Consider the following 20,873-nt stretch of genomic DNA (forward strand, 5'->3'; position numbering starts at 1 on the left):
TTCCATCTCTATGGCAGTTCATCTTAAAATTCGTCTGACCGCTCCAAACTAAAACAAGGAATCAGAAGCAACCATCCAGCTGGGCTTGCAGTGCCAAGATTATGCCAGGGTGGATTTTTGGCCAAGTACTGTTGTACTAATGCAAGCTAATTAATACACTCAAAAAGTCTAGGCTCCCCCCCCCAAAAAAAACTACTCCACACTTCTAGTCTTTTCCTTTCACAGTTTTCATCAACAGACATCCACAAAGCACCGTACTTTCCACAAACACCTGGGAGGGTTTAGTACAGAGAAAATAACTGCATCTTCAAATCTAACCTGATTGATGAAAATATTGGTGAACAATACAGAATCTGAACCAGAATATGACAGAAGAATGAATTCAATGTCAAATTGTGTACAGAGATTGAAAACAAAAAGGGAAAGAAAGATTGGATAAAACTGATAGGAAGTCGTTTTTTTTTAACATCTCCTTAAATAAATGAAATCTTGAGGAATAAGACTATGTTTGTAAACATAATATTCACAACAGGAGAGGATACTTGGCGGTAATTCAAGTTATTTGTATTCTTGTTAAGCCTCAAAACGTTCTAACAAGTTTAGTCTGTGCCTGTTGGTTACGTCCACTAATTTAACAATGACGAGTCAGTGGGCACAATGACATTTATTTTACGCTTTTAGAAAAATGTTGCGTCATAAACAGCAACTTCCAATGAGCAGACAACATAAATCCCATTTCGATGTACATTCTAGAGTGCTATGGTCTCATTGCTATTCCCCAACCAAAATCTGATCCAATTATGTTTCCCCAGCCCCTTGATATTGTGATCAACCAACCCTCAACTCAACAAGCCCTGCTCTCCCCAACAACATGCCAACGATGGGCAATAACATTCACCATCACTCCCTTCAAGACCCAAAAGGTGCAGATTTTGCAATCCCCCTCATGGAGGTCTGATGTGCTCGCCAACCTTCAGCTCCCTGACCCTAGAGATTTCCTTGCCCTTGTGCGCTCCACACACTGACCATTGACCATTACACTACAATTCCCAGGCCATTGCAGTACAATCCCAACACAAATGAAGTTGGCTTTTGAGCCGTACTTTTACGGTTTTGAAAATGTTAAGAGTAATTTACATACAATTCATTAAACAACTCAGCTAACTCTCTCATTTCTACTTCTGACAGGTTCCTCCATTGATGAGCAATTAATTCGCTTAGATCCCCTCCCAACTGGTCAGTGCCCCAGGTATCTTTAACAAACATTTTTGGGGATTTATAGACTTATATCAGGCACACATTTCTTTAAATTGCAATCCCAATCAGCACGGTACTTTGTTTTCCTTCTTGTTTGCAACAAGTCATCAGATAAAATAACTATGAGTGCTTTGAAGACTTAAATAATAATTGCTTTCCTTATCATTACTGAAATATTACATGAGCCTATCCAGGTCTAACAACTGCATCCCACAGTTGTCTTGATTACATCTCCCTGTAAACTGGAGGCAGCTTAATGTGAAGACTTCACAAAACCAATCTAGTAAACCTTGTGATGAAGAAGCTTTTCTTCGCAAACCAAGAAGTTTGTACCTAATCATAGACTCCGCAATATCCTAGTGCCTGTGTGAAATCTCTGATCCTCACTGCCTCTAATGCCACAGTTACCCCACTTCTAAATGCACAAAGCGCAAGAGGTGCTGTACTCCAAGCACCCAAGATCAGTAAGTTCACCATTAACTTTAGCCCCTAACCCTGATACAAAGCCCCAAGGAGCTGATTGACCGTACACTTGTTCATTATCTGTGTCTGGCTTCTTCTCCTCCATAGGCACTTTCTGTCTACAAAAAAACATAAATTTCAAATTAACAAAACATACATAATGGAAAACAAAAACACACACTTCTCCAAAAGAAAGATTGTCTGCAAGAGTGCACACTACTAAAGATGGAAATCAGTAAATAAAGAAAATTTATGTCCCGCCACACGGAACAGGTTGATAACCAAGTGAGTGCAGAAATTGCCCACATGGTTCCCTTTAACATGAAAGTTATTTACAGACCACGTCCACTTGCAACATTCAGAATGAGTCGTGTGAAAGCGAGAAATTATTCCTTTTAAAGGTAAACGTTAAATTGAGTACATTGGGGTTATTTAGAAGGGATTTACAGAGTACCTGCCAATTTGAGAATGATAAGTGAGCCAACTGATCACTCTTAAATAAGCACTTTGCCAAGGGGGAAAAAAATGAACAGGTTACAAACTATTGCATGGCCCAAAGTTCATATATGCTGCACAATAGAATTTTAGCGAAATCACATTCAGTGATCATGGAATTATTACTTAGTTCACATACTTGGCCAAATTTCCTCCCAGGTGTCCAAAAATATGAAGTGTTATTTTGCAAGCGCCGCCAGAAAGCACGGTGACATTATTTAAAAGGGAGAATTCCTCATTTACTCATGTCTCACTCTAATATTGCAGATAGGAGCGGGCAGTATATAGATTTATGTAAAATGGGAATCATGTGGTCAATCTCTGCTCTTAACAAGCACTGGAATGTCCAAATGCAGTTCAAGTCACATTACGATATCGCTCGGGTAAGTTTTTTACGTGTGCCTGACCGACTAAAGCATTCGAGACCTGCTTAGTGTCAGTTAAAAGGGGAGCTGTCTTACATTGATCCTGGGCTTCAATGCTTTGAACCTCTTGCAGATAGATCATCTTTAAGGATTTACGATGAACCCTGACACACAGTACCACCCACACTCACTCATGCTCTGCACCTCCAGACTCACATCCTCAGCCTCTTTCAACCCCCCCCCCATTGCAACTGACACACAACTGATATACCCAACCTGCAATGAAACTGAGACACAACGTCACAAGCTTTCTCCAGCTGAAACTTTGCCTTTGCTGCAGCATGCCAACCCACACACCCCACCTTAGTGTTGAGTGGACTGTTACGGTAGGAGGACATCTACCTCGTAGCACTAGTCCATGGCAACTTTTGAAACACGTAACGGGACTTCAGAGCTTTATTAAGCCATTTAGCATTGCCCATTGCTCTGAAAATGACCACTGTCAAGACCAAATAAATAATCGGTCACAGTTTTAAAATAATGCCCATTACAGGTACAGTCAACAAGACTAGCATTCCATCTTTATTGCCATTTTGACAGCAGAGTTATTTAGATTCTGCAAACGCAGGTAAACAGGGATTGTTGGGTTCAAACAAGTGAGCTGCTCACCAATGCAAGGGCCAATGGTAGATTCCAATCAAGTGCGAACTGGGCACCAACGAACTACCTGAGCCATCCTTCCAGTAGAAGGTGCCCAACACCAGAAAATTCACGTTATCCCATGTGGGCTCAGCCTTAATGGTTTTTGTGCTTTTGTTTTAATCCTTACAAAAGACAAATGCTTCTTTTCCAAATGTTTGAGAATGTCAATTAGAAGCAGTTCCATCTCTGAATGAAACAATTGTACATTGACCCCAGAATCTTGGCACGTGCATCTATCTCTTAGTTCTGAAATGCTAGCAAAACTGAAGCTGCTGTCTTTGCAATGAGTTGTTAAACCACCATTCCTCAGGTGGATGTCAAAAATCTCAACTCAGTATTTCAAGCAGCAGGAGAATTTTCCCCAGTCTCTTGTCTCTGCCTCTCCTCAGCATTACATAAACATGTTACCAGGTTATTATTGTATTGAACTGGAAAGTGCTTGCAGTATGCACACTGCCTGACCTTTATCGCCCAAAATGGAAGTCCCTATATTCCCACAAGCACCGCTGACTTTGACTGAAGATCACTGATTGCACAAAGGGGTTAGAAAGTTCAACTGCAGAAGGGAAACTGAAGGAATGGCCCAGCATTGGTAACAACTTGCATGGAGACATCATCTCAATGTGCCTAAATTACCCAACACACTTCACAAGAGCTTAATTGAAAAGAATTTGGCATCATGCCACATGAGGAGATATCAGGACTGATGACCACAAGCTTTGTCAAAGAGGTAGACTTTAAGTAACCTTTTAAAGCGGAATGGAGAGCCAAAGGTCCAGGGAAGGCAAGTGGAATTCCTGAGCTTTGGACCCTGGCAGATGAAGGCACATCCACCGGTGGTGATGGGTTGAAAGCCAAAGTCTGTGGATGGAATTTCAGAGCTTTGACCATTGACAGCTGAAATTATAATATGAAATTATCTTCTGCATCCATTTTAATTCCAGGTTTCCCCAAACACAAGTCAAGTGTGACCTGTCTCACCTTAAAAAAATATATATTTCAATAGCCTCGTCAATATGTGTGTGCTGTGCAGTACAGTTGTGACATTAAATATATAAATTGCCATTTCACACTTTGTACACTAATGGTTGCAATTAATCCAACCCATCTCAAAATCCCCAAGTTACATTTTTGGTACCACAAAATTAGAATGAAGAATTAGGGTTTCTAACTGCTACGGTGGTACATCAATGCATTGCTGATGTTGATCTACAAAGTTAAATTAATCAAATACAAACAACTGCATAAAAATTGAAACAGAAATTTCAATATCAACTGAACTTCCGACTCAAACAACCAATCCAAATAATAAACTCACACAAGCATCAACTTAACTTCATTTGAACATAATCAGAGTCATAATGCCCACAAACAGGTCTTTGGCCCATCTGATCAATGCCGACCAAGATTGTTCCATCTGCCTGCACCTCCAAACATGTCCTACCTGCCCACATCTTTTAACTATTATTGTACCCACCTCTCCTACTTCCTCTGGCAGCTCGTTCCCTATACCCACTGCTCTCTGTGTGCAAAAAACTGTACCTCAGGTCCCTTTTAAATCTTTCCCCTCTGACCTTAAACTGTGAACTCTAATTTTAGAATTATATTCTGTAGAAATAGAGAATTGACTACATCGGGCAATTTAGCTGGGAAGCCCACCCGCGACAGACAGTATGAGCAGGGTTTGAAGTAACATGCCAATTTAATGACTGGATCTCAGATGGATATTAATGCATTTTCTTCACACTGTCTGACCAGGATACTCCAATCAACATCTCAAATTATATGAAATTCTTAGCAAAGAAATGTATGCAATTCCAGAAACATTTTTAACCCCCTCTTCCGAGAGTCTTGAAGATGAAATGACTTCTTTAAACTGCCAACTCTTCAAGTAAAATAAATGACAGCATGACTTTTGCAAACAATCTTTCTTTGAGAGTAACCAATTATTACAAAATAAAAGAGCAAAACAAATATCCAGCAAAGCAAATGAATAATGAAAATAAACAGCAAAGATAATGAAAATTACAAAGAGTATTAACCCTGTGCCATGGGAGCGGACTGCATGTCAGTGTTGTGCATGTGAGGCAGGGGCACCTCTTTGTGGTCACTTACACCTCAGGCAGGAAATCCATGGCACGAGATCTGTCGGTGGTAGATAGTTGGGACATGGTGTGGCGTCGGCCCTTGGTGAAGCCAGAGGAACCATAGGTGTTGGGAGCAGCGTAATGAAGGACGGGCGGTCTCTTAGCTGGCTGAGCAGTAGAGGAGGAGCTGAACAGGCGGCTGAAGCTGAGGGAGAAGAAAACAACAAGGGTGAGGATCCAAAGACAGAATGTCTCCCAGATTCCTATCACAAACGGCAGCTGTGGAAAGGAGTTCTCCCCCCCCCCCTCCCATATATATTTATCATTTATCATGACACTGGGCACTAACAAAAAGCACAATTTAACTTTCAAAACTCTTCCCCACAAACTCAATTTGAATCCCATATTTAGAGTAAAGGAAAAAAATTCCTTATTCGTCCTTTCGAATCCATTTCACCATTCAGGGCGGCACGGTAGTGCAGCGGTGGAGAGTTGCTGCCTCACAGTGCTTGCAGCGCTGGAGATTCTGGTTCTATCCCGACTACGGGTGCTGTCTGTACGGAGTTTGTACGTTCTCTCAGTGACCTGGATGGGTTTTCACTAAGATCTTTGATTTCCTCGTACACTCCAAAGACGTACAGGGATGTAGGTAAATTGGCTTGGTATAAGTGTAAATTGTCTCTAATGTGTGTAGGATAGTGTTGATGTGCCTGTCGGTGCGGACTCAGTGGGCCGAAGGGCCTGTTTTCCACACTGTACCTCTAAACTAAACTAAAGTTCAAGTCCCAGCTGATCTGTAACTCAGTTCAGTTTATTCATTTTTGCGTCTTGACAAACACCTCTTAAATCTGACCACAGTAAAACTTTGATGATCTACCATTCGGAAACCTCGATGTTTCAGCCACTGGTTCAACAGGTCATGTATCCCATGCTACCCCACATTTCAACAGGTGCCCAGACCCCAGACTCCCCACAGTCCCACAGGGATATGGTCCCCCCCCCCCCCACCCCCCACCTGAGTCCCACTAGGGTCTTGGCCCAGCACCCTGTTCACCGAGTTCCATGGGGAACCTGACCCCACTGCTCTGCTGTCTCACTGGGGCCTCACTGGGGCCCTGACCTCGCCGGCTCCATCCCCCACCACCAAGTCCCTCCGGGATTCAGTCCTGCTGAGACTTACAAAAACCACTGGAGAATGTATTATAATACTATGGGTGTGCAGTGGCACCGATGGTAGCGCTACTGCCTCATAAAGCCAGAGACCCAGGTTTGATCCTGACCTCGGGTGCTGTCTGAGTCTGCACGTTCTCCCTGTGACCCCTTGTATTTCCTCCAACATCCCAGAGACTTGTGGGCTTGTAGGTAAATTGGCTTCTGTAAAGTGCCCCTAGTGTGTAATTGGGCTCTGTAAAGTTCTTAGTGTGTAGGGAGTGGATGCGAAAGTGGGATAACAGAACTAGTGTGAGCATGTAATCGATGTTTGGTGTGGACTTCATGGGCCTGTTTTTTAGAAAGGGGCGGCACAGTGGCGCAGCGGTAGAGTTGCTGCCTTGCAGCACTCACAGCACCAGAAACCCGGGTTCGATCCCGACTATGGGTGCTGTCTGTACGCAGTTTGTACGTTCTTCCCGTGACCTGTGTGGATTTTCTCAGAGAACTTCGCTTTCCTCCCACACTCCAAAGGCACACAGGTTTGTAGGTTAATTGGTTTAAAAATTGTCTCTAGTGTGTGTGAATAATGTTTATGTGCGGGGATCGCTGGTTGGTGCGAACTCGGCGGGCCGAAGGGCTTATTTCCATGCTGTATCCCTAAACTAAACTAATCTATGTCATCTTTAAAAGCTAATTACAACTGCATTTGGAAATCAATACTGAATAACATCGACAAATCTGCAACCATCGAAGACCACTTCCTTTGTCCAAGCTATTAACATTTATGATGAAAAGCTTAGTAAAGATCCTTGAGGAAACATGCGCGGATAATCAGAGAATGCTCTCTTAATCTCAATTCCTGGATCCCAACACTGCTTAGATTATCCGTAGGAGAGCATCTCCCCACCGTGGAAGGGGCTCATAAACTACCATCTATCTTAAAGGTTTGCTCACATCTTCAAGCAGTCTGACAAACAAGACAATTTACAGACTCCTGGGAGTGAGCTACCCATAGGCCTATCGTGATATTTTGTTTATCTTGAAACTATTGATGAAAAAAAGATTTAATTATTCAGCAAAATAAATAGGCACGTTGAATAGATTTTTTCATTTATTCTAACAGTGCTAATCTACAATACAAAAGTACTTACAATTGCCAGATTCCTGACTTTTTCTTTTCCTGGATTGTTGGATACTCTCGAGAAGCTCTATTGAACATTAACAAAAATATTAAAATACAGAATAGTAATCATGTATCGTCTTTCCACTAACTGGTTTGCACGCAACAAAAGCTTTTCACTGTACCTGCACCATACACATGACAAACTAAACTAAACTAGTAAATATCACATTGTACACACACTTAATCTCAATGTCTTATGTCTACTTAATTCAAATCCAATTGTTGTCAAATTGGTGGAGTGCTTCTGATTAAGTGGAGTTTGGCTCTTCAATTGCAGGTAAGTGGTTGAAGTTGGACCAAGGAGAGCACGAGGTTCACCTCAAAGCCACGCAAACTACCGCATCAAACTGAACTACCATTTTGATCCATTTTGTCAAATCGACTGGAAATCCCATTGCAGTCTGGAGCGAATCCAAACTCCAATATCACATCCAGTAAAGCCGCTGCTGGCTATTCCGCGCACTCAAATTACTCAGCAGGTTTTATTTGCAACATCAGCAAAAGTGAACACTCATATTAACTGAACTGACAGCAGCATTAAATCTTTCTAAGTGCTCGTACTACTAAACTTCCAGTATAGTTAGAAACGCAGCACTGAACATGTGGCAGCAGCACCGTGTTTTTGCACAATTCTCCTCGATAACATGAGCACTTCGCTCTCCACACTTTCCATGGACTTGTGAAAGATGGAATTGAAAGATGTGCTCCATATGGAGAAAGCCAAGGGACTCATGGCATGGCTTCTATGGATTAGCCACACCAATGCTTGAGTGGTCTGCACGTCATTTGATACGAATAAACCATGCTCAGCAGAGCAGAGTTCAGAGAAGTGAAGGTCTCTTCAGATCACTAAACCTATCCTTCAGGAAGATTAACTCTTCCTGCAGTTTTAACTCTTCCTGCATTTTCTAGTTTTATTTTGAATGGTTCCATCAAGATACCTCAAAATATTAGTTTATACTCTGATGCAGAAATTCTTCCTAATACCCCATCCAAAATTTGGGTATCTTTTCTGCTTATCCAGATTACTTTGGATTTATATTCACGATTTAACCACCGAGATCCAATAACAGGGTCCCGATACGAAATGTCACTTATCAATGTTCTCCAGAGATGCTGCCTGACCAGCTGAGTTACTCCAACACTTTGTGTCCGTTTTTGTTGTTGTAAACCAGCATCTGCAGTTCCTAGTCTCAACAGTATTTAGCAATTTTGTTTTGTCCATTGCCATGCTAATCTTTTTGACCTTGGAGATCAAAGTTTTCCAACTTTTCTTTGTAGCTCATGGCATTTGCAATTAGAATCAATCCAAATGATCTTCTCTAAATCATTTTGAATGGAGTTTTCAGCACTGTGGTGACCGAATGTCAATAACTTCCTGCTAATGAAGTACAATCTGTGCTCTGTAACTACCAGCGATTTAAACAGCATGGTCTTACGAAAAATATCTAAACACGTTGTATTTCTTAATTGCTTGTCACATTGTTCGGACATTGAAAATGATGATCCATCCATTATGCTTTGGGTTTTTCTGGCAATTCGATGAACTTATGTTTATCCTTAAATCAGTGTTTCATACTTTATCTTGGCAATTGCAATGACCATTAATCTATAAATCTTGATGTTCCATTGCCCTCCCTTTCTTCGTCAGCATTTCCATTTTTCTTTGACAACCAGTTAATTGATGTACCTGTATTAAACACCACAAGGTTCAAGAACCAACCTCTAGGATGTAACTTAATTCTTTCCCATACTGGGATTATTCATCTCATATATATCCTTCTTTTTCCATTAACCAAATTGGCTTCCACTTATATATCCTAACCTGGATTGTTTTTTGGTCTAATTAGTAATCTTTCATGTAATATATTGTCAAAAGCCTTCTCAAAGTATAAGTAGCCATACTGCTGTTAAACTAGCAATTTATTTACATCATTCTAAAGAGGTCAAATATTTTAATCAAGCATCAAACAATTCTTGTTTCTGTTTTTACTGCTGTCCATCTGATTTATTCAACGTAAATTTATTCCTCTTGAATATGTATATATATCGTGAAATGTTGAACCTCAAGTTTTTTAAATATTCATTTTCATTCAAACTGAGATAATTTCTCCCAGTTAATTTCTCCTGAATTAAGTTTCATTCATTTAAACGTTTCTCTTTCAACGTCAACCATGGCTCCAAGTTGGTCAGAGAAGCAGTGGTTCCATAATTTTTATATTTTAGGTGGTAGAATCATTCAAAATCAGTCTTCCCTGCATCACTCCAAAGAATTCACAAGACATCAATGGTGTGCTGATAGCAAAGTAATACTACACATACGCAGTGTTATCACCAGAGATTTGGTCTGTTCACAAGTTGATTTCTGATTCACAATGAGCTGAATTTATGCTATTAACAAAGATCCATTTCATGCACAAATTGTTTATATAGTTCTTACATCACCATGATTTCAATGCATTCAATGCAATGCTCACTAACACCTTAATATTGAACCGTGCAGTACAGGGACAGGTTCCTCGGCTTGCAATGCCAGTGCCGAACATGATGTCAAGTTAAACTAATCTCCTCTGCCTGCACGAGATCCCTCCATACCCTTGTGCCTACCCAAACACCTCTTAAATGCAACTATCATACCTGCCTCCACCACCACCCTGAGCAGCATGTCCCAGCCAACCAACACCACATTAAAAAAAACTTAGCCAACAACATCTTTAAACAATGCCCCTCTCATCTTCAAGCTATGCCCTCGATTCTTTGATATTACAACCCTGGGAGAAATATTCTGACTGTCTATCATATCTATGCCTCTCATAATTTCATATCAGGCCTCAGGCCTCAGTCTCCGTCACTTCTATAAGGCCTCAGTCTCTGAAGATTAAAAAAAAACAACCCAGGCATCATTCTGGTCAACCTCTACTTCACCCTTTCCAAATCCTCCCCATCCTTCCTGTGTTGGAGCGACCAAAACTACGCACAATACTCCAAATGCAACATAACAAAAGTCCTCTAAAGCTGCATCACAACATCCTGACCCTGATGGTCCACGCCCCGACCAATGAAGGCAAGCAAACCACATGCCTTCTTCACCACTCTACTGTGTTGCCACTTTCAGGAAATTATAGACATGGACCTCAAAATTCCTCTGTACATCAATGCTGTTAAGCGTCTGGACATTGAATGTAAAGGGAAAGTATAGAGTTAATATCCCAAATTTCAACACTTCACACTTGCTCAGGTTAAAATTCATCTGCCATTTATTTGCCCATTTCTGTAGTTGATCTATATCCTGCTAACAGCCTTCCTTACTGTGTGCAACCCCAGCAATCATGGTGTCACCTCCAAAATTACTAACCAACCCATCTTGGACCCATGTCCAAGTCATTTATACAGATCACAAACAACAGATCCATGTGGAACTCCACTGGTCACAGATCTCCAGTCAGAATAACACCCTTCCAGCACAACCGTCTTCTATGAGTAAGCCAGTTCAGACTCCAAATAACCAGGTCGTTGTGGATCTTAATCATCACCATGTACCTTAATTTTCTTCATTAGCCTACCACGAGGGCCTTACCAAATGCCTCATTAAACTTCATGTAGATAATATCCACCCTCCTGCCCTCATCGATCACCTTCGTCACCTCCTCTGTCTCTTATTTGCCCATTCTCTTCCAAATGAGAGTAATTCGTATCTCGAAGAATCCTCTCCAATAGTTTCCCCAAACAATGCCATGAGGCCTACAATTTCCTGGATTATCACTACTTCCCTTCTGAAACAAAGGAACAAAATTGGCTATTCTGCAGTCCTCCGAAATCTTACCTGTGGCTGGAGAAGATACAAAAATCTTCAACAAGGGTCCTGCAATCTCATCTCTTGCCTCTCTCAACAACCTGACATAGATTCTGTCAGATCTTGGGGATTTAACCACTTTAGTGCTTTTCAAGAGCCCCAACACCACCTCTTTCTTGATCTCAATCTGCCCTTGCATATTAGTATTCCCCACACTGATCTCACAGTAGTCCATGTCCTTCTCCTTGATGAATACAAATGCAAAGTACTCATTAAGTATCTCGCCTAAATCCCCCAACTCCAAGCACAATTTCCCTCCTTTATCCTTGAGCAGTCCTACCTTGTTACCCTTTTGCTTTTACCCTCTTGTCCTAAGGCAATAAAAACCGGGATCTTCTTTAATCTGTGTCACCATTGACATTTCATGGCCACTTGTAGCCCTTCTAATTGCCTGTTTGAGCTCTTTCTTACTTGCTTTATTTTCCTCAAAAGACTTGTCTGATTTCATCTTTCAAAACCCAACATGCGCTTCCTTTTCCTGTCCGTCCAAATGTACATCCCCTTCGGTCAGCCAATGTTGCCTCACCTTGCCATCTTTATCCTTCCTCCTTTCTGGAAACATGCCGGCCCTGAACTCAGATCAGCTTCTCAGGGGAAATTAGGGCAATAAATCTTGATCGTGAGTGCAACACCCACAACCCATCAATAAAAAGTCAATGGCTGGCAAAAATCAATGCCAAAAAAAAAATGTGAGATTAAAAACATGCCTAGACAAAAATATTAATAACATTTGTTGGCAAATTATGAATGAGATTTGTCTTATATCAGCTGGGCTCAGGCATGCATTGCTCCAATTTATCTTCAATAGTCAAACTAGAGAGAGAGTAGAGAGTGCTGGGGTCATGTAAACCACCACTGACACTGTGTACAATATGTTGAATGCTGATGTGCTTTCCCACCTGATCATTTCAATCCACCTGACAGCCTCCTGCAGCTCCATCAGCCTTTCCTTGTATTGGTTGCGTTCCATGAGCACCCGTGCCATCTCCACTCGGGTGAAACGGCGCCTCTGTGCCACCTGAACATCGTCCTGTGGGTGACAACAGCACTGCTTCACCGGAACAGATAAAAACCAGCAGCCTCATGTGCTTCAACACAGCAACAAAGCAGCAGCACACCGACCACCAACTCAGTTCAGAGAGGCATTTTATAATAATCATTCTGCAACTCTGGCAGGAAACAGCGTCACGACACAACATGCCTGCTTGAATTAAATCTCTTTGTTATCATTGCCCCAAGCCTCCTTCTGCCACTGGAAGAAACAATAGGTGTTCTCCTCCCACGCCCTTGACAAGCCGTCTAGACTAAAGTGCAGTAAAATGGCCAGAAGGCAAGTGTTAGCAAACATGTCCAATTCACTTTGTGATATTCTCCTTGTCCCTGGGTGCCTTCATTTGGCAGCAGTACCCCAGGGAGCACTACCCCAGCAGTACCCCAGGGAGTCCTGCTGTTTTTAATCCTTTGCATCCTCGATGTCTCACCTTTATATTGTCTTCCTTCAGAAGCAACACTGGGAAAAATCGGTCACCGTAACCCCAGTGATTTACAGGAGAAATACCACTTGCAACTGATTAGCTTAAACGGAGTGATTAGCACACAGGCAAGTGGTCAGGATGACCTGTAACATGTTTATTTTAAAGATTCCTGAATAAGATGTTGATGAACAAATGTACAAGCTTGATTGTCAAAGAGAATAATGTAAACAGAGGATAAATATTATTTGCTTGACAGCATTATAGTTTTGATACTAATAGTTAGATGCATCACCACAGAATACTACAGACAGCGGGTAGTAGCAGGTGAGATTGGGGAAGTGTCAGTGGGGGAGCATTTGGGGAACAGAAACATAATAGTAACCCTGTTAAGCTGCAGCAGGTAAGAATTTCATTGTTCCATATGAAACTCTTTCTCTCTCTCTCTCTGTCTCTGATTCTGTAGGTATCAAAACAGTCGTGAAAACAGAAAATGTTGCCTCTCAAGTTAAAGTCTTGAATTGGGAAAAGACCGATTTCCACAGCATAAGAGAGGACCTGTTGAAATTAGATTGGGGGCAGATGCGTACTGATAAAACAACAGCCGACAAGTGAGAGTCTTAAAAAGAAAAGGTAGAATAGAGTTCAGGGCAACTATATCTGGAAAGGGTAAAGGACACACATCATCAGGGCCCCACACCACCCTGACCACTCTCTCATATCACTCCGACCATTGGGAAGAAGATAAAGAAGTTTGAAATCTGTGACCTTTAGGTTCAGGAACAGCTTTTTCCAACAACCATCAAGCTAATGGTAACCATAAACGGCAATTAAACTTCAAACTATGAACTGTTTTGGTTGTATTGGAGAATTTGGGCTGTTGTTCTGTTTTGCACTATAATGGGTGATTTTATTTATTAAACTTTATTTGTTAGTTTACTATTGAGTACTGTTGAGCTGCTGTAAGTAAGAATTTCATTGCTCCATTTTGGTACATATGACAATTAAACACTCCTTGACTCTTGAACTCTTGGCTGACGAAAGACTCATCAGGGAAAAAGGAAACATATGGTGGGGATAGGCAACTGGAATCTCTTGAGGAATACAGTGTGTAGAAAAGAACGCAAGAAAGAAATTGGCAGGGCAAAAAGAGGCCATCAATATGTTTTGGCAAGTTAGATTAAGGAGAATCCCAAGACATTCTGAAAGTACAGCAGGAGCAAGAGGGTGGCCACTGAAAGAATGGGTCCTCTTAGGGACCGAAGGGGAAATCTGTGAGGAGCCAGGCAATGTGGACGAGGTTAGACACAAAATGCTGGAGTAATTCAACGGGACAGGCAGCATCTCTGGAGAGAAGGAATGGGTGACGTTTCAGGTCGAGAGTGGTCTCGGCCCGAAATGTCACCCATTCCTTCTCTCCAGAGATGCTGCCTGTCCCGCTGAGTTACTCCAGCATATTGTGTCCATCTTCAGTGTGGCGCATCTCAGGTCAATTTTTGCAGGTGGGAAATATTTTCTTTACCTGTGCAAAATTTTTGTTTTAATTTTAAAGTTAAGAAAAAATGATTTGATTGGTGCTGCTTTATTCAGCATAGAGTCGGACGGTCCAGAGCAAGAGACTCCCAAGTGCTGAGGTTGATGTCCAAGTCTTTGAGGGACACTTTGAGGCAGTCCCTCCCCTCCCCTCCTCCTCCCCCCCCACCCCCCCCACTCCCATCCTGAGCCCTCCCTCCCATCACTATCTTCTGCTCATGTGCCTGGCCCCAGCTCCAATCCCTGCCATTTCTTCGCCATCCCCCTGAGCTCCCCCTCTCTGATGCTGAGCAGTCTGTCTTCAGCAGAGGCCTCACTTGCAACTGATGTTGAGCTCTACTTCCATCATCTCTGCCTCAGTGCCCATTTCTTTGGCATGGAATCCTCACTCCCACCACCACCACTGATAACTCTTTCTCCTGCCTCCTCTTCCTCTCGGATACCTCCCCCTGACCTTTTACCTTCTCTCGATTTCTAACTGTCGATGTGACTTCTCCACTCCCCTCACCCACTCTTTCCCGCTCCGAATGCACAGATCCCCAGTCTTTCCGCACCAATCCCAATCTGCTCATTAAACCCAGAGACAAGCGTGGTGCTCCAACGGACTGACTCTACCTTGCAGAGACCAGGCGGCAGCTTTCCGTTCTCAAATCTCCTCGGTGTCAATTTCTGGGAATCCCTGGCTACGATGGCTCAAGATGGAAGAGGAGTATTCACGTATTGAGACCGAGCCGAGCATGCTAGCAGGAAGTGCGCACCACTTCCCAAACTCCCCACCTACCCGTGTACCAAGCCCCTCGTGCCAGTCTTTGGGTTCCACGTTGCCCTGATCATCCACCAATAATCCTTAGAACTGGAGTGGAAGGTTTAGGAAAATTAAGGTTCTACTTTTTGTCATTGGAGCCTCAAATCACACTCATTGACTGAACAACAAAGATGCATGATTTTGAATACTTACGCTTACATCCTCCAGCTCTTCTTTGCCCTCCTTATTATTCATGGCAACAATAGCTTCCGATTTCACCCTAGAATTGTGGGGGGGAAAAAACGTACCTTACTTAGCAGATGGGAAGGGATGAACCAATTGCAAGAAACATTATTGACTTATAATTAACACAAAATGCTGGAGTGACTCAGCATTACTCCAGCATTTTGTGTCGATCTTCGGTGTAAACCAGCATCTGCAGTTCCTTCCTACACACTTGACTTACAACTGTTTGGCGTAGGCAGTGAAGGCAAAGTCATGGCTAGTCATCAGTGTCCAAGAATGTGCTAGTTACAAAATGCACTAGTTACAAAATGCACATTTTATTATTGACACTTCATACAATATATTCGTCCAGCTCAAAAAGAATTAACATTGGAATTAAAGTGAACTTTTAAAATAACCCTGGGACAGACAAGATGTCAGTGATGTGAAGCCCAGGTTGATGCTGAAATTATCCCCTTAAATCCCATAAGTCCATATAAATTATACCTGAAAATTAGTTCAAACATTTGTCCCCTCAGAAACTTTGAGGAACAATTGAACAGGAACAGCTAGAAGTAAACAAAATTCAACTACCGAATTACATTAATTCAGAGGGGTAATTTTAACATGTTGGCCCTGGCATTTATGGGGAGTTACAGGTTCACAATGGTTCTGTCGTCTTATTAACTATAGCAAAGTAACGAGTGCCATTCTAGATTGTCTGGTGTGCCTGAAATGCTGCCATTTTCAAGGTTCCTTCTTAAATGGAATCTGACTGCTGGTTCAACGTGGAACCATGTGGAGAAAGCGTCAGGTATTTGTGTTTCAGCCGATGAACAACATGCCTGTTGATTCTACAATTACAAGCTGGCCACTCAACCCTCAAAGCCTCTGATATGTTGCCACTGCCAGCATTGTTCCCATCTCCTGACCCAAAATATCAGAGTCCAGGGTGCCAGTCCAAACAATGCAAAGAGAGGACATCTGGAGTTTAAACATCATCATTTCCAGCAGCTTTGCACTAAATTTAAATCATATATTCATGTCTGTAGGATGGGTTCTCAACACTCTCGGCCAATATTAAGACGCAATTTCAGCATGATTTTTAAGTAATGTCTCTTGCATAACAAAAAGAAAACATAAACATTTCAGTAAGATAATATTTAAATCTTGAACCTCGGGTTGCTGAGAACTGGGAGATGCCATTTCATTCAGAGTCACTTGGAAGATGCTGCAAGTGCAAGGATACTTATGAAAATAGTAGGGGGGTATTTGGGACTAATAACATCAACATTCCTGCAACATCATCAGCTGGACCCTCTTGAAGGAGCCAGCTGCCAGGGGAAGCTTCAGTATTGAACTGTGCCTCCATAACACACACAGATGATGAACCACTGATCTCTCTGCCGCAATGGACAGGATCAATAATAGATCCTCCTGCGCCATCTTACCGTTTCAGTTCTTCCTCCAGTTCCTTCATCCGGTTCTCAACCTTGGCCTTGGCTTGTTTGATGGTCTCGAGTTCCCCTTTCAGCGCCTCCTGTTCACTTGATAACTCGTCCACCTTTGCAATCAGATCATCCTTCACAATATTCAGGGCATTCCTTAAAAGCAGTCAAGGTCACAGTGAGATCACATTCAGTTGAAGTGACCGGAATTCCAAAATTTCTCATCTTCATTCAGGTGAAGATTAATTGCCAAGAATCACACAGTGAGGAACAGGTACGAGTGCACATCATTGTACATTATGTCACAACATTTAATACACGCTACAGAGACAACAATGGTCAGTTCTGGCATCAAATTCAGCTCTACCGCTGCACCTCGTGCCACCCTCCAAGTAGAAAGTATTAGGCTCCATTATACACTCTCATTATTTCTTTGTGCATTGCACCTGGCAGATTCTTTGTGCAAATGACAAACAAGAGTGAATCACTTCCCATTCTGGCAAATTATTTCAACAAAATCAAATTTAAATTATCCAGTTCCTCAAATTAAATAATTCGAATACAGTATAGCATGTGTTCATTTAATTTCAATGGGAAGTAAACAACTTTGCACTAAAAGCTATCTGAACTACCAGAGTCCATAGTCTATTCCAGCATGAAGCAACACAACCATTTATGTTTTTCAGCTTTATTTACACATGCGTAACCCCAACAGTAAATTACAGGCCTTACTTGGTTTCCAAGAGCTGAGTGTTCTCCGTGATGAGATTTTCAACTTCCTTTCCCATTCCTGGAAGAGGCACAAGTTGTTTCCATTCAATATCAATGTAGGTTCCTCAAATTATTAAGACACAGCGTGAATATGTACAAACACATCTATATGCATATATACACACACACACAAACACACACTCATATAAAGATGGCCATTTCAGCCATCTTTATCTAGCTGGTTATCATTCAACTTTCACTGAAGCAGAATAGATGACGTGTGAAATCCCTCACACTTTACACGAATACGCATAGCCTACTGTGAAGCGAGTGAGTGGAACATGTAGACCTCTGATCACCGATGAACCTCAGAAAACACATGCACCCCAGTGGTTCCACCAATCTCTTGGTCAGTTATTCCATGAGATCCTATCAGTCTTTTAATCAGCTGTTCAAACCTCACGTTCCTCAACTTGACAGGTTTTGAATTCTGTGCAGTAACAAAAGCCTGTTTCAATTGCGATCCACATTCAGTTTTCTAAAATCTACGCTCCACCCAACCAACTGTGTTTCATGGTTCAGCAGCCAATAACAGACATCACAATCAGTGATTTGGAGGTGCCTGCCATGGTAGACTCTTATTTTAAAACTTTCTATCGCTAGATGAGGCGTTTGCTATTATTCTAGTCTTCCTGTGCACTGTTATACAGTTGTTCCAAACCTGCAAACCCACACATTAATAACATAAGAAACAGAGGCTTACTGACCAGCAATGAGAACTTGCGCTTATACACTGCTTTTAAATATTAACAAGGAAAGCTGCTGAATAAGGAAGTAACAAATAACAAATGGCAATCAAAAGTTTGGTTGAGGAGTTGGGTTTGAAGTTCGATAAAGAAAACAAAAAGTAGAGAGATTTAGGGAGGAAATTTTTTGTGCTGAAGCCCTTGTTTCCAATGTTAAAATTCAGAGGGCAACATTGAAAAACTGGAGTCAGACGAGTTTTATCAGTGACTATAAATCCAATGCACCTTCAGACAATCAAAAAGAATAAAAACAATCGGACAAGAATTGTCAGGGCGGTCATGGTGGCTCAGTGGTAGAGTTGCTGCCTCACAGCATTTGCAGCACCGGAGACCCGGGTTCGATCCTGACCACGGTTGCTATCTGTACGGAGTTTGTACGTTCTCCCCGTGATCGCGTGGGTTTTCTCCGAGATTTTCGGTTTCCTCCCACACTCCAAAGACATACAGGTTTGTGGGTTACTTGGCTTGGTATGAGTGTAAAATTGGCCCTAGTGTGTGCAGGATAGGTGCGGACATGGTGGGCCGAAGGCCCTGTTTCCGCTGTGCATCTCTAAAACTAAATAAAACTAAAACTAAAAAGCAGCATCACCCTTTATTTATTAACCCGGTCCATCTGGGGAGACACCCAACTGTCTGTTCACTGACTCATTGAAAGAATGGGAGGGAGGGTCAACTGAGCTTGTGGACCCAAACAGGAGCCATCAACATTTTTAACAGAGGGAGAGGAATCAGCTGAGGGAACATTTTGCTTTCTCCGTGTCCCAAAGCATTACCTTGCCTTAGCCCTCATCTTCAATGAAAGCCCAGCCTGAGATTCACCTCCCTGCCGGAGGTCATTTGTGACCTAGTCCTGGTCGTTTCTCGCCTCCAGCTCTGCACCCCTCCCCCCTACTTTCAGTCTGAAGAAAGGTCCCAACCCAAAACGTCACCCATTTTCTTTCTCCAGAGATACTGCCTGATCTGCTGAGTTACTCCATCTGAGATTAAAAGATCAGGATTTTAGAACAAACATTCCAGAGATAGGATTGAGTGAGAATGAAGAAATTTTAAACAACCAACCCATAAATCATTTTTAAACCCTTTATTCAAACTCACCTAAAATTCATTCTAGTAACCCCAAAGGTGCATGGCAAGTGGAACATGGGGTCTGGAGATAACTTTGGAACTCACTAAGAGTTTAGTGGTTGGGGAGCAACTTCAGATGATCTTGTGAGAGTAAAGACGAACATGGTGATGGAGAGGCGAACAATCTAAACTGGGTCGGTATTTATTCTATAATAACGATTGTCATTTTGTGTAACAGTCCTCAATGCTCGAGATAATGACGATATTATTTGTATTCTAATGTTTACCACCAGCCACAGAAACTTTTCCTGTTTTAATGAAAGGATCAGAGGGAATATCGTAGAAAGAACTCAACTGATGATTTGCTGCATCTCTTACTCAGACCACACTAGCACCAACATACAAGTAAAAAAATCTCTATTTGGGGGAGGGAAAGAGAAAAATAACACAGTACAAAGTAATTTTCTTCAATGGTCCTTTAATGCTCAATTAACGCCATTAAGGTCGTTTGATGCCCTTCAATTCTGGACGAGATAAAACTACATATTTTTCCTTTACTAGATGTACAAATAATTCCTAACCTTTCCCCCGACCTCATCACCTCACATTACTGTCTGCTTATTATATCTTCTATCAATGTTAAAATAGTCGGCTTCCTTGAGAGTGCAAAATATGTTGCCCGCTACTCTGTAATTCCCACATTTCCAGCATGCCAAAGATCTGATACAGCTAGCAGAGCGATTTCCCATTAATATTATAACTAAGCAAACTCAAAAGGCTGGAGTAACTCAGCGAGCCAGGCAGCATCTCTGGAGAAAAGGAATAGGTGACTTTTCGGGTAATAAACCTAGACTCACATAGGATTTAAAACCATGGGTTGGATTTTGAGGGGAGATTTCTCTGCATAAGTGTATGTTCAGGGTACTGCACAGAGGCACAAATTTGTTCGCTGCTGCTCACTGATTTCCCAACTTCATCCCAAGTTGCAGCAGAGAAAACGGCCCTTCAGTCCACTGAGTATGACCAATCATTGACCGATCATACCAATTGATAATAAGGTATAATTTATAATCATACCTTAATATCATTTTGTTTAACTTTCCGCTCATTCTCATCACTTCCACATATTCTACCACTCACCTACAATCTCAGGGCAATTTTCAGTGGCCAGTTAATCTGCCAACCTAACCTTAAGATGCGAGGGGAAACGGGAGCACCTGGAGAAACCCCATGCTGTCCCAGGGAGAACCAGAAGTCAGGATTGAACCTAGGCGCGTGGAGCTGGGAGGCAGTGGCTGTACTGGCTCTGCCA

At 42.0% G+C, this 20,873-nt stretch overlaps 1 protein-coding gene across 6 annotated transcripts in view; it reads right to left on the reverse strand.

Annotated features, from left to right (window-relative positions):
• mapk8ip3 (mitogen-activated protein kinase 8 interacting protein 3) overlaps nt 1-20,873 on the reverse strand; it is a 170,786-nt gene that overhangs the window by 60,739 nt on the left and 89,174 nt on the right. For 4 of the 6 annotated variants that reach the window (XM_078418259.1, XM_078418260.1, XM_078418263.1 and 1 more), the window contains 7 exons: nt 17,712-17,769; nt 16,983-17,135; nt 15,520-15,586; nt 12,456-12,586; nt 7,672-7,728; nt 5,397-5,573; nt 1,788-1,838 (listed from right to left, as the gene is read on the reverse strand). In XM_078418259.1, the coding sequence (XP_078274385.1) occupies nt 1,788-1,838; nt 5,397-5,573; nt 7,672-7,728; nt 12,456-12,586; nt 15,520-15,586; nt 16,983-17,135; nt 17,712-17,769 (694 nt within the window). The remainder of the gene's footprint in view (nt 1-1,787; nt 1,839-5,396; nt 5,574-7,671; nt 7,729-12,455; nt 12,587-15,519; nt 15,587-16,982; nt 17,136-17,711; nt 17,770-20,873) is intronic. The other 2 variants (XM_078418264.1, XM_078418262.1) reach the window with 1 other exon arrangement.

The sequence above is a fragment of the Rhinoraja longicauda genome, chromosome 21 (assembly GCF_053455715.1).
Source record: "Rhinoraja longicauda isolate Sanriku21f chromosome 21, sRhiLon1.1, whole genome shotgun sequence".
NCBI classification, from domain to species: Eukaryota; Metazoa; Chordata; class Chondrichthyes; order Rajiformes; family Arhynchobatidae; genus Rhinoraja; species Rhinoraja longicauda.